The sequence below is a fragment of the Taudactylus pleione genome, unplaced genomic scaffold, assembly GCF_031769625.1.
Source record: "Taudactylus pleione unplaced genomic scaffold, aTauple2 ptg000156l, whole genome shotgun sequence".
Taxonomy (NCBI): domain Eukaryota; kingdom Metazoa; phylum Chordata; class Amphibia; order Anura; family Myobatrachidae; genus Taudactylus; species Taudactylus pleione.
Genome location: NW_028284558.1, coordinates 7874243 through 7889613, shown reverse-complemented (window position 1 = coordinate 7889613; position 15371 = coordinate 7874243). Strand labels below are relative to the sequence as shown.

Genomic DNA, 15371 nt, shown 5'->3' with positions numbered 1-15371 from the left:
TTATTCTAAGGATTTATGCGGAGGGCACCAGATTGCAATCGAATAATATAAGCAAGGAATGCCGGCTGATTGCAACTAATAGATATATACTGTGTTTATAAACCCCTTTGTGTGTCACTGGGCTACTTCTGTTTACATGTTATTGTGGACAGACTCCAGATATGCTCGCTATCTACTAGAGGCTTGAAAAGCATGAAAAACATGAATCCCCATAGTGTATTTGGACATATGGCAGTTCCTATTAAAGCTAAAGAACAGATAAAGGAAACGGTAAGAGGGGATGTAGTTGGCATCCGGCGTGCTGGATGCCGACAGTCTGAATACCGCCGACGAAATCCCGACAGGTCAGGATCCCAGCACCAGTATCTCGATCACCGGCATCCCTAAGGTAAGTATCGGGGTGTTAGGGGGAGATTAGGGTTAGGTAGCGGGATTAGGGTTAGGTACTAGGTGGAGGGTTAGGGTTAGGCAGCAGGGAGGGATAGTTAGGATTAGGGTGTGGGGAGGGAGAGGTTAAGTTTAGGCACTAGGGGGGAGGTTAGGTTTAGGCACCAGGAAGGGGATGTTAGGATTAGGGTGCGAGGAGGGAGAGGTTAGGTTTAGGCACTAGGGGGAGTGTTAGGGTTAGGGTGCGAGGAGGGAGAGGTTAGGTTTAGGCACCAGGGAGGGGGTGTTAGGATTTGGTGTGCGGGGAGGAAGAGGTTAGGTTTAGGCACTAGGGGGAGGGTTAGGGTGCGAGGAGGGAGAGGTTAGGTTTAGGCACCAGAGAGGGGGTGTTAGGATTAGGGTGTGGGGAGGGAGAGGTTAGGTTTAGGCACCAGGGAGGGGGTGTTAGGATTAGGGAGCGGGGAGGTTAGACTTAGGCACTAGGGAGGTAAGTTAGGGTTAGACACCGGGGAGGGAGGGTTAGGGTAGGGGGAAGGAAAATACTTACCATTCTTCCCTATGGGTGTTGGGATTCTGGTTGTCGGGATGCCGCTGTCGGTATTCTGACCTGCAGCATCCTGACAGCCGGGATTTCATACCCAACCCCGGTAAGAGGGGCGATGGATATAACCGCCTTTGCAGAAGGGAAGCATGGATATTCCAAATTAAGAGTTTAAGCCCACAGGGTCTCAGCGAGTCCATAGAGCTCAATAATGTATAATCCACTGTTACTGCCCTATCACACATTTCTCTGCTCACCCAGCAGATCACTCTTCACACAGCTTAAGGTGCCCATCCACTTGCCGATAATACTGAACGATTGCACGATTATGCCATCGTGTTCCCCGCATCTACAAATGGATGGGCACCTTTACACTGCCCCATCACACCTCACATTTCACCCCTTGTGCCTCTCAAAGCTCCCCTCACACTGCTGCCCTCACTCCCCAAACTGCTCTCTTCATGTATCAGAGCAGGGGTGTATCTAGGGGTCTGAGCGCCCCTGGCAAAGTAAGGGACTGGTGGCCCCTCAAACCCCCCGCCCCACTACCACCACAAACCATCCCCACGAGCACCACCAGTGAGTGGTTGTAATATGTTCCTGTAAACTCAGAAGAGAGATCCAGCAGAGTAAGATGCAATGGGGGAAACACACAAGCGAGTGTTATTTGCGGACAATCAGAGGGTGTCGTGCAAGTCACCTTTAGTGGGGTCTAATGTCCAGATCTGGTGACTGTCTATCTAGCCTCTGTCTTCTAAGCGTAAGCCTGGCATGCTAGCACTTATAGGGCCTCATTTATCAACAAGTTTTATCACTCAAAAGGAGTGATAAACTCGCTGCGTATGATAATGGTGCTCCAGCCAATCAGCTCCCAACTGTCATCTGTTTGAAAAATGACAGTTGGGAGCTGATTGGCTGGAGCACCATTTATCATACACAGTGAGTTTTATCACTCGTTTTGAGATATAAAACTTGTTGATAAATGTGGCCCTAGTAATTACACAATATCTGTAATTAATGAGTCGGAAATAAGCCCACAGTACTGGAACATACATCACATGATGTGATGTATGTGCCAGTACTGTGGGCTTATTACTGACACACACATCTCTCGCACAGTGATGAGGAGGATTACCTTCTATCGCAGCACGTAAGGAGGATCTGCTGTAAACTCAGAGATTTTGCAGCACCCTCTGCTGGTGGTGTCGCTGCTGCTGGCGTCTTGTGGTTTCTGTAGGAAGAAGAGAAGATGAGACTGGGCACGTGACAGCGCTGCCAACCTCCTTCACTCCTCCCCAAATACACGTCCAGCCATCACTGTCTACCATGGTCTGGGATGCAGACAAGACACCATGTACGGTGGAGTCCACTGCCTGCTCACCTTAACATGCATTTACACAGCAACTTCCCATAGGTGTTGATACAAATTTTGTGTGGTCCTCACCCTGTGCCATGGTTGTGCGGGCAGCACCGCACCACTTAATGGTAGTGATCTCTCCATGACCCGGACTCCCGGTCACTGGCTGCAGCGGCTGGGCACACAGTGACGTTATGCCTTTCCAGGCAACAATCAGTGTCCCCTCCAAGTCCTAGCTCCCTGTGCCTTCTTCACACAGTACAATTTGTTTGGTGGGCAGTGTTGTTGCGTAGGGAATACACATATCGGTGATTTTAAACCCCGGCGACACCCCCCCTCTGTGCGAATGTCATCCTGGCCAAGGGGTAGATATGACCCTGCCTCAGGGCCCCCTCATGCCAGGGGCATATCTATAATGGGTGCAGGGTGGGCCCGCACCACACACCCATCACCGATAATATCAAAACTTACCTCTCTGAGGTTCCACATCTGGTCTCCAAGCGCTGCTCAAAACGCCGGAAAATGGCCATTCTACTGGTGTTTTGCGCATGCACTGTGAGGAAATCGCTGGGAAAATGGCAGCCGCACCATTTCTCCGGCGATCTGCGCATGCGCAGTAGACTCTGGGCACACTCTACTGCCCAGAGTCTACTGATTCTGCGGTGGCCGGCCAGCTACATAAGTCGGCTGCCGGGGTGAGAGGAGGGGGCCCGTGACAGAGGATGCACACGGGCCCCCTCCTCTCTAAAGACACCCCTGCCGGGCCTGCCTCATGCCCTAGACTTCTACCAGTATGCCAATCTGCTTCTCCCACTACTTCAACCCCCACCACCCCCTGACACACACATACACACCACACACACACACGCAACCCCTGATTCTTCCCCAGCAATCACAAAGGAAGCTCACATGCAAGTCACACACATAAGGACAGAGGACACATACCTTATCAGCAGCAGAGTTCTGTCTCTGGGTGGGCCAGGCTTGGCTGTGCAGCAGCTTCCTTCCATCTCCCTCTCTGATAGCAGCATTTTCCAATCTCTCTAATCCCGTGTAACTCCGCCCCCTGTTTAGCCCCGCCCATGTAAAGTCCCGTTTAGCCCCACCCCCTGCTCAGCCCCGTGTAACTTAGCCCCCTGCTCAGAGTGTTGTCAGGTGGCCTGTTGTTAGAGCCCGCCAGCTCTCCCTAGCAAAACTTGATATAGACAGCAGCACTGCTGCCCTGGCTCTGCCTGACAGCAACATACACACCCCCCCCAACACTCTCGATCGCCGTGCGCTAAGCCCCGCCTCCTCGCAGAAAGGGGCGTGGCCACATTGCAGTAGGGTCCACCGGGGAAATACCCGATTCCCCGACAGCCCAGTCCAAGCCTGAGTGTCAGTACATCCTGCCTCTCTGCCATTTGTTCCTAATGATGCATTGTATGTTTTACATTCACCATATGTGTTGCCCTTCTGGACTACACTAATAAAATTTGATTTATATTTTTTATCAGTACTCCATCCTCATGACACTGTTGCTTTTGGTATGGGTATAGTAAGATGTATGGGAGTGATGTATTAGGTCACACCATCATTATGGGAATGATGCATTTATTAGGTCACACTATGGTTATGGTAGTGATGTATTTATTAGGTCACACCAATAAAATTATTTATTTTTTAATAAGAGAACAATTCATAAGACCAATGAAGTCATCATATTCTTTTTCATGAGGTTTATTTCAATAACTTATGCATTTGCTTAAAAACCTGGCACACGGTGGATCTAGTAAAGTGCTGTGACTCCATGGAGGGTTCATGATCTGTAGGAAGCCACAGCAGCAAGAATGGACATGGTCCAGGAAGATGCCTAGATGCTCTTTTGCTTTTAAAGGTCTTACCTCTTCTTTGGGATATGAACACCCCTTCAATGGAATGACCATGCCCCATCTACTATTTCTTCCACCAGAATGGGGAGGGGCAGTAGTTTCTCTCATGCTGGGCAATGAAAAGAAATGTATGAAAATTAGTGCATAGAAAAACTGTAGTGTTTTACGTAGCAACCAATCACATTCTAGCTGTAATTTTCATAGTGCAATTTAGAGAATTAAAGCAGACATATGGTTGGTTACTATTGTCAATACTATAGTTTTTCTCTGCACTACATTTCATAAATATGCCCTGATATCTTTTTTGGTTAAGAAGTATATATTAAGCTGGAGGTTGCTTTGCATAAAATATAGTCAATATAAAAAATAGGTTTAAAAATATATTACAAATACTGTAGTATTTTTTTTAACTTACTGTGTGCCTTAATACACTTTTACAGTTTGACTCCTCTCACCTTTTAAAAACTGTGGACAGTTTTTATTTAATTCATATCCATAAACTGATAATAATATAACTTGCAGTTTGTTGTTATGAATTGTCCTGCTTCTTTCTGGAGCAAAGATAAGTATATCTATAATGGCTGCAGGGTGTGCACACAGGACCCTGGTCCAGGAGGGCCCACACTGCACCCATACTTCCAAGTACTTACCTCTCCGAAGTCACACGTCGGCTGGAGAGGCGCTACACAGAACGCCTGGATCGTGGCCGCAGCGGCCACTTTCCCGGCGGTCTGCGCATGCGCAGTAGGGAAATCGCTGATAAAATGGCTGCCGTGCCATTTTCCCAGTGTATTCCGAATGCACATGAGACTCCTGGCACAGACTAGTGGCTGGAGTCTACTGAATGTGTCAGTATGCCGTGGCTGCTGGAGAGAAAGGAGGGGGCCCCGGAAGGTGAGTTAACACGGGCCCCCTCCTCTCTAATATACGCCCCTGTATATATATATACATATATATATATATATACAGCCAGTGTTTTAACTAGAAATGTGCAAATAGTGCTACTGCCCAAGGCACATAGCAGAGGAGATCTTGCAGGGTGCCTGATATAGCAGCTTGCAGATCTGCTGGAGGGTTGCCCTGTGCATCCGCAGTACACAGGGAGCTCAGCTTTTTGGTCCTCTTTGTGACATCATGATTTAACATGTGCAGGGGTCAGGGTCATCACAGGACACTTTATTGCCCTGATAAGGCCCTGGTGACAGCAGTCGCTTACCTGATTTTATGTCATTTTTTTAATGAAAACTTGTCCCATAAAAACTCTGATAATATAAATAAAAGAGCAAGTTCCTATGTGACAGTAAATATAATTATTAATTTAAAAATAAGAACATAATCATAATATAAAAAAAACTTTAAAATAAACATTGGAGGGTACACTGAGATGACAGGCAATGGGATAAAAAAAGATATTTAACGGTTTCAATTATCCTTTGTCTTAGATTCTCCCCAGTGGTTTGCTCATAAGTTAAATATCAAAATTGTGCATATAATGTACTAATAAAGTAAAAGAGAAATGTTAGGGGCAAATATAATCCATTAAAGGTGTTATATAAAATCTGTACATTTTATTTGAGATAAAGCATTCCCTATTCAAAATAGAATTTATTAGACAGCCATTGTTGGCTGATTTCTACAATGTTGGAGCTCTCAGCAAAGCCTTCAATCCTTAGTGCTGCAGATATGTTGATAAATTTAAAAGTTGCAGAAAATTTATACTAATGTTTTTAAATAATTTTTGCAATTATGAGATGCAAATCAGTTTCATTTAATTTTGTTAATAAACGGTGTAATTTTTTTAAATGTCCTTCCATTTCTAAACAATATATATAATTAGCTATGAAATTAGTATTATCATTTATCTTATAATTCATAGTCATGGTAACACTTTCCAGGGTGCTCAGGCAGCTATTGTATTAACTAAAACAATGACCTCAAGACTTCAAGTTTGATCTCATTTACTTACAAATATAGCCAACTTACCTAAACAGAAGTTGCGTGTATTGTTTTTTAAAATTATATTTGGGCTTTGTTACATTTCATTTAACTTAAGGCTGATGGTTTTGTGAGCAGGATCCCAGAATGGAATTCTCTGATTCCCTATCTATAAAATACATATGGCAAGATCTTGTAATGTCACAGTAAGTATGTAATATCACTCCTGTATATATCTTTCCATAGCAGATATATTTATGTAGTATACTGAAATACATGAGCACTCAATATTGTGTCATATGCACTAACACGTCTGACACATGAGTACACTTTCACCATCTAATTATTTTACGTTTGACTACGTACTTACATATATTATTGTTCATGTTCTGCTATTATGGCAAAAACATTTTCCAATATTTGAACAATTTATAAAATATGAAGAAATGTAGTTTTGGTTAAGGAGCATAACATATTTCAATAGGCATTTATAATTCATAAATCCTTTATTTATTAGTTTAAAATTAACTATTAATAGACAAGTTGTCTGAAGACTGAAGTTTGAAATTGAGCACAGTGAAATACCAGCTTAATGGAAAGTGTTCTATTTGCTAAGAATGTTTCCTTTGGAATAATTCCATGGAATAATAATCTTAGTGAATACATCATTACTGCTTGCCTGGCTTTAAACACAATAATAGTGGCAACTAGTATAACAGTTTGTGAATGGTCCATGTTAAAAGATTGCTTGCATTAGGTAGTTTCAACATTTAGAATTTCTGTCATTTGCATGTTTATCTAACATATTTCTTGTTTTCAGCCATTATTCCATTCTTCACATTATTTGTTTTCATCAAAATCATTCAAAATCACCATCTGTCTAAGCTCATTATATGGAGTGTTTGTGAACTTTTACTTTAAAAATGCAATTGCATGTTTATCTAACAATTGTCATGTTTACAGCCATTATTCCATGGATTATTTTGTATTTTGTAGAATTAGTTAAATAATCAGAATCTATATTTAATAAGTTCAATAAAAATGTTATGATCTTTTATTATACACAATTCTTATTAAATATAGAGCCCTCTATGTAAATGTTTTTTGTCTGTAATATATATATATATATATATATATATATATGTATATATATATATGCATGTTCATGTTGTCATAGCACTTGTTTTGATTTATTTATTTATTTATTTGGATATTTGTTTATTTTCTATATATGTACTTTCATGTTTATGCTCCATTGGTGCTTCATCCAATGGGTGGCACACCATTTTTTTTGTTTTATTTTGTTCAGTGTTTTGCTTGTGTCACAGTATCCTTTAATTTACACAATGAAAGTTGATACTAATATGTTTTATTCCCTCTCAATTTTTGTACCAGGTGGTTGTTAATGCCCTTATAGGCGCTATTCCCTCCATCATGAACGTTCTGCTGGTTTGTCTAATATTTTGGCTAATTTTTAGCATTATGGGAGTGAACATGTTTTCAGGAAAATATGGCTACTGCTTCAATGTCACATCAGAAGAGTACTTTCTAGTTGACCAAGTCAATAATAAATCAGATTGTATGGCACTTATAGCCCAGAATGAAACTGCAAGATGGAAAAATGTCAAAGTGAACTTTGATAATGTTGGCTTTGGTTATCTTTCCTTACTTCAAGTGGTAAGTTACTTTAAAAATATTTATCTGCATTCACTGTTTACTTTTAAGGCTATCAATTATAACTGTATCATAGATCATTTTTCAGTTAGATGCAGAGACACAGTCTTTGTAAATTTACATTAAACATATTTAATTCACAAATGAGAGCTTATTAGTTAGAACGTTACATTTTAGAAGTATTGTTTGCATTCTAGTGCTTATATGCATGCTTTGTATTCCATGTGAGACATTTTTTAAGAAAAAGCATAAAAACGTGGAGCATTTCATTTAGTATTTTTTAAGTATTTTATTGATGTGTTTTTCTTACACAGAATTAAGCTTAATGTAATTTTTCATATACTTATCAGTTATATCTAAATGTATTTAGTTTTGTAAATTGATATACTATTTTTATTGACATTTTTAGTTTTCAATTTCACATTTCAAGTATAATTGGCTTCAAGTGCTTTCAGTCTAATTAATTGCATATTCAGAATATAATGCACTGAACAATAATTAGTAATTCTATATCTGACATAACTTTCACAGGCAACATTTAAAGGGTGGATGGACATCATGTATGCTGCAGTTGACTCGCGAAAGGTCAGTATTTGTTAACTTGGGCTATACAAAGTATGTTTTGTTTGTTATGTTATATTTTAGAATATAACTCCGGTAATTATCCATTTCAGAGGAGAAAATATATGTTAGACTTGTTTCTAAGCTAGTACAGTACATCCAGTGGTGCCGAGAGGGGAGCAGGTACTAAATACCCGGGCCCGGGCTTGCTGGGGTGCCTGGTGGGGTCCTGGGCCCGGGACCACTCCCCCCCCTCTTACATCACAGCAGCCTAGCACACGCTACTGTGTGCTCGGTTGCACTGGGAGACTGCTAAGAAGCAGCCACAGCAGTCTACTATGCCTGTGGAGAGAGCGATAAAGCTGATCACGCCCCGAACTCGTTATGCGCCGGGCTGAGGGGGCTCACTGTGCCCCCCTCTCCAGCTCGCAGCGCCACTGCAAAACTGTTTTTTTTTTTATCCTCCCACGATTAGGCCACGTCCCCTTTTACCCAGGCCCGGCGCGGCTCATGGCGGGCCTGAGTACATCTCAGTTGGGGTATTCAGTAGAACCTGAGTGGACTGTCATGGGAGTATAGTACCATTTCATTACCAGGAGCAAGCTCTGAAGCCATAATGCATTTATTAATAGTATCCCTGACAGGATGATTAACTTTGCCAGAAGAAAGTTTTTTTAACATGGGTGGGAAGCAATTTACGAAGCAACATGGCACTTTCTAAAGCCATTAGTTTAGTATTATTACATTTATTTCGGTATATAGAAATGGAAATGCATAGTGCTTGATTGCAAGCAATTAATTAGACGATGCATACTGAGGCTAGGACTTTCAACAAAACATAACATAAAATAACTGTAAATAACTTATGGTGCGTACACACAGTACGATAAAAATGCACAATATGAACGATAACAATATCGGTCATATCGTTATCGTTTATATTGTCTATTTTTCGGTGCCTCCAACCCACCAACGACCTGCGATGCTCGGGCACGTATAAAGATATCGTCCATCAACCATGCATGCAGGCCAACCTGGTCGATATCGACCAGGTTACTATAGGGACCCGCTATCGTTGTTCGCGGGTCGCTGGCCATCGTTGGTAAGTTGACGGTGTGCTGGATGATCGATATCAGGGAGATCATTCTGCGATATCGTTATTGCTGCTGATCTTCCCATGTGTATGCACCATTATTGTTTTAACTGTTCTCCCCTAATACACAGTTCACAGTCCCCTCTACACAGTTCACACAAAACTTACATATGTTGTCTTTCTACCTTCATCCAAATTTATGAACAGAAGTCATCATTGCTCTCTGACTGGATCATTAGCCAACCAAGACCCCCAGCGTTCTGACTGGAATAAATGTATATGTAGCACATATTCTCATGTGTCAATTATCTCTTTCTCTATAGATTGTAAGCATGGAAATAGGAACATTTTACCTCTTTATCTCTTTTTTCCCAGTCTAGTTTTATTACTGGTTTGTTCCCAATTGTAAAGCACAACAGAATATGATGGTGCACATTTTCCAGTACACTCAGTACTACAGCTTAGATATACAAGCAGTAGGAGGTTCTAAATGCTCTTGTGAAGGACTGTGGAGGAAAATCAGGAACATGATTTTCATATATGACTTTTCAATTTTGCTTTAACTATTGTTTTTAATATGTATCCAAATTGGTTTAATTTTCAGTTAGAAGAGCAACCAAAATATGAAGACAATCTTTACATGTATCTTTATTTCGTTATTTTCATCATCTTTGGATCCTTTTTCACTCTCAATCTTTTTATTGGTGTCATCATAGATAATTTTAATCAACAGAAAAAGAAGATAAGTATTACAATTTATCATTGGTGTAATATAGCAAAAACACAATTGTTGTTTGTTTTGGAATACTTATTTAGAGAGGTAACATAAATATAAATTATATTATATTTGTTTCATGTAGATTAGTATATGTACATTATTTAAAATATACAAACAGGCATGTATTCATTCCCAAGACACAAACATAAGTAATACATTGATAATTATTTGATAAGCAATTATAATATTTAATTATTTATTTAATTGTATTTTTATTTATTTCTCTGCATTCAATCTTTCTACAAACTTTAGAGCTTATATGCTTCCCAAAAGATTTTCTATCATTTAGACAAAGTTGTTCATTTTTCTTAGATACAGAATGAATTCATAGATGTAGCTATATCCAGTGTACAGAGGTAGTCTGTGTACTATAATATATAAATGGTGGACCCACACTTGGGCGCAACAAGTAAGGCAGTAGGATATACTAAAAGACACGTCACCAAAACTTGTCAAGGTCAAACAACATAGAAATACTGTACATATAGTATAAAAGTTCTTGCGCCGAACTTGTTCCAACGGAATAAAGTCTGTATATGACCGTCCTTATAGGTGAGTGATGATTAATACTCCTTAGTTGTAAAAAATCGTTTGTAGTTTACATGGATAAATTCAATTGACGCATATCAAGGTATCTTTTGATCTTGAAATAAATCCCTCATAAAGAAATTCCACTGTACAGTAACTTCATATAACAATATCTTAATGTGTCACCCGTGAGAGTAGATGGCATGCAATAACATACATAGAGTTGATGCTCACATGTGCAGCTTACATGGATAGGTTAAATTGAAGCATATCAGGGTATATTTCAATCTCAGGGTGAATCCCCCATAGGAAACTCCAATATATGGGGAAACAAAAAAACTTCAAATAGTGTAGTACCTCAGATTAAAAACAGGTTTAATCACAACAATAATAAAATAATGGGAGTATAGCCTCCGTACCAGAAGTTGGATATAGCAGGATCTGCAAAATACAGGCTGAAATGATGAATGCCACCCGGGTGTCTCTTGCACTGTAAATGTACTGAAGGTCCTGCTGGAACTGGGACTGGAAAGCTTTTCCCTGTCACTCCACCGACATGTTTCGTCATTGGGTGTCTTTTTCAAGGATGGAGTGTGTTCTAAATGAACGGGGTTTATATCCCCCAGAGGCCGGAAGTACCGGACCGCAAATTGCAATCCCTAATGGCAAGCCTCTCTTACTGATCTATGTGATCATAACACATAGTGTAATCTAAATCGATGACATAAATATAGATGAATACTTACTGGCAGGCGGCCGACAGCAAACTGCAGGGATGCCTTCTGACACAGACCGTCCATATCGCGGTCATGTGTGTCCGTGATCAATAAAGAGTTGTTGAAACATGTGACCAGACGGACCTATCATTGGCCTGTTTGATGATGTCAGTGAATGGTCACATGTCCGGATCCAGTAGTCTATGTATTGTCCAAACAAAATTAAGTAACTATTATATACATATATCATCTCTTTATATTAACAGACAGAAATTGATTACATTAGAAAATAGTATTTGAAGTCATTGTGTAAGCATAATGTTTGCTGTTAGATTTATTCCTTCTTTCATCTACACTTTGTATTCATATTAAATAGAAATTATTAGATAACATTATTTTCAATGTTAAATTTTTTCTAATATTTTTAATATTAAAAAAAACGTTTTAATATTAAAAGTTTTTTATTGCAGTTTTGTTCAATATGATGCATGTTTACTACTTAAGCCACCAGTTTCCAAATATATAGAAGAAAAGTGAACAACAGCTCACTGTTAAATTGAAGATCTTTAGTCATATTTGCATTTTTTAGTAACACCAGACAAAGTGTGCTGATTACAAACAGTATTAAAGCTCATCTGATAAAATGGAACACAAAGAGCATACATTGTAGTCTATAGTAATTTATCAGTTATTAGCTTCCATAGCATGATTACACTTCACTAATAAAATATGTTATTTGATTGGTTTTATGTAGTGGCGGCTTTAGAGAAGAGGCTGCAACGCAGTCCAAAAGAGGAGCGTGTACTGACCTTCCAAATGCTGCCAAACATAGCTGGCCAGGAATCACTGGCTGTTGGTGTAGCTCCCCTATTTTAATTTTGGACTGAGCTGCAGCCTCACCTATAGATCCGCCACTGGTTGTATGTCTTACAGTATATCACTACTCTTTGGTGGATAGGATAGTGATGGAATAGTCAAACAAAGCAGTTATTTATCCAAAATTTGTGTTTATGACTAGGCCCTGTTTGACACATCAAAGGGAATTTGCACACGGTTGTGATTACTGAGCACCCCCATAAAAAGTATAATGGATATTGCATGTGTGGAATGTCACACAGTAATAAAAAAAATAATTACATATTACATATTGCACTTGAAAGTTATTCGACACACAGTAGTATTAAACTTGTGAAAGTGATTTGGGAATTTGTGTACTAATGAGAATTGCATTCTGTAGTAATAATAGTATCTTGTAATAACCAGTTTTGATTTTCTTTTCTATAATTCGGAGGTCAGGATATCTTCATGACAGAGGAACAAAAAAAATATTACAACGCCATGAAAAAGCTAGGATCCAAAAAACCACAAAAACCTGTCCCTAGGCCACATGTAAGTTTTATCGTTGTGTAAAAGAAGTGCTGTTTTTCAACAGGAATAAGCAGGAACTTAGTTCCTGAAGCTCTCATTAACTATGACGTAATGTCCTGGGCCAAAATATATTTTCCATAAGATAAGTTTTATTTTAAAGACCTTTTTGAGTGCCTTCTTTTCTAAATACTATATATATGAATGATATATATATATATATATATACAGACAGATGTGTCCACATATATCTATCCTCCGTGCGCTACAAGTCGCGCCACACATAACGCGGAATCTCTGTGTGACTTGGTAGCACCGAGCGTCTTTTGTGCGACTTTTTACCTTCAAATGCGTCTTATTCACTTATCAATGTGAATAGATAGCACATGCAGCTACTGCTGATTGAAATTATATGAATCAAGCCTATGTTCAGAGCTACTGAGTCATGTCACAGCATGGCACAACTAGAAGGGCTGTTTAATGCGCAAGGAGGTTGCATGTAAGAGGACCCATCTGTATATATATTTATCTATAACTACACCCCCAGTAGCTCCACCCACAGTTCCTGAACTTATTTTTTGAGAAAAATAGGACTGAAAAGAAATGCTTTCTAAAATGTGATGTTAGGATATACTTTACAAGGGAATATGTTACTATTTATATTATCTGTTTGACTGACAATAACTACTTTAGAAGTAATTTTAGATAGTACTTTAGAAAATAATTGTACACCTTTGGCAGATGATTTGGAAGGTCATCACAAATAACCCATTGGTTGATATTCAGTGTAAAGTAGAGGTAGCCAATCTCTAAAGTATCTATAGGATCTAATCTCTCAGCATTTAAGCTGAGGAGCCAATTGCCAGCATTTCAGCAATAATTGTACACCTTTGGCAGAGGATTTGGAAGGTCATCACTAATAACCCATTGGTTGATATTCAGTGTAAAGTATAGGTAGCCAATCTCTAAAGTATATATAGGATCTAATCTCTCAGCTTTTAAGCTGAGGAGCCAATTGCCAGCATTTCTACATTTGTTTCCAAATAGTAAAGCAATGGTCTTGTGAGATAATATGTAGCTATTGATCTTAATCGTGTTGATAAATCAGAACTAATTTAATTCATTCTGCTTTTGGCCTAGGATTTCACATTACTAAACATGTGAATTACTAAAGATAGATAGATAAATTTCAGTAGATTGCAATAGTTTGACCACAAATGACAACAACAGTTGACTGGAGACAGGTCACAGATATACTGTAGGAAGTGGCGGGAGCACAATGGTGTGCCTGTAGTACTTGTGGCAGGGTGCTCAGAACTGCTAAAGAAGTGTAGTGCAGAACATCCTTGGTTGTGAATGGCTGCAATGGAATGGATGCAGACTGTGACAGATGCAGAATGTGTTTGGATCACAGGTCACTGGTGACTGAGACCACTGTGAAAGGCACTAGGTAAATGCAGGTAACAGGAGACTGGAACAACAGCCGAATGCACTTAGCAAATGCAGTTGACAGGAGACTGGAACAACAGCAGAAGCAACTGCAGCCAGGAGTCAGGATACGGATCTCAGAGAGAAGAGTGTTCTGGCAATGAGCAGTCATCAGTTCCTAGTTTAAATAGAGCACCCTGATAGGCTGGCTGCATCATGTGACCAGAGTTGCTGGAGACTGATTTGTCAGAGATGGTCATGTGATACAGTCCTAGATGGCAGCACCCATGAAGCAGAATAACATTATACAAATGAGTGACACAGGTCTCAGGGATTCCGCAGGTGGCCAGCAGGGACACCGATGGTAGTGACGTGATTTTGTCAGACTCAGTAACAATTGTATGCATGACATTGAAATATTCCTGTTTTTTGACTAAGATATACAGTATATTAGGATCATTTTGGTGACAGAATTTTTATGCGGATGTTCAGGGCTCAAAAATGTCAAAGTATAAATGAGGCTTCAAACAGTAGTTCAACATGTTATTCATATCTTACAGCTTGTACAGATTCATGAACATAAAAAGATATAAAATGTGCAAACTAAAGCAAGGATAGCCATAATGTCTCTCCAAAAAGTAAAACTAATTGTATTTTTTAATATATTTTTATTAAAAAAAAAACTTTGATTCTGTATATTTCAGAATAAATTTCAAGGGGCAGTCTTTGACTTTGTCTCCATGCAACCATTTGACATCACCATCATGGTTCTAATCTGCTTAAACATGGTAACAATGATGATTGAAACAGATGACCAGAGTCAAGATATGGAGAACAACTTGTATTGGATTAATGCAGTCTTTATTGTTCTCTTTACTGGGGAATGTGTGCTTAAACTGATTTCCCTACGCCATTATTACTTCACAATGGGATGGAACATATTTGATTTTGTGGTTGTCATTCTTTCCATTGTAGGTAGGTATAACAGATTCTTAATTTATGCTACATGAAAGCATGCTTGTAGATGTTTTAGGTGGACCAGGAATCAAGGAATTATTTGTACAACATAGTTATCCTATTTCAGATATATCCATTTTCACCTATCTTGAGAAAAAAATGTGTAAGTGTAGATGTAAA

General features: G+C 39.5%; 1 protein-coding gene across 1 annotated transcript in view; it reads left to right on the top strand.

Moving 5' to 3' along the window:
- The window catches only part of LOC148521625 (sodium channel protein type 2 subunit alpha-like), a 250848-nt gene that overhangs the window by 229896 nt on the left and 5581 nt on the right, over positions 1-15371 (top strand). The window contains exons 22-26 of the mRNA XM_088474832.1: positions 7487-7768; positions 8297-8350; positions 10024-10159; positions 12724-12830; positions 14939-15209. Of these exons, the coding sequence (XP_088330958.1) occupies positions 7487-7768; positions 8297-8350; positions 10024-10159; positions 12724-12830; positions 14939-15209 (850 nt within the window). The remainder of the gene's footprint in view (positions 1-7486; positions 7769-8296; positions 8351-10023; positions 10160-12723; positions 12831-14938; positions 15210-15371) is intronic.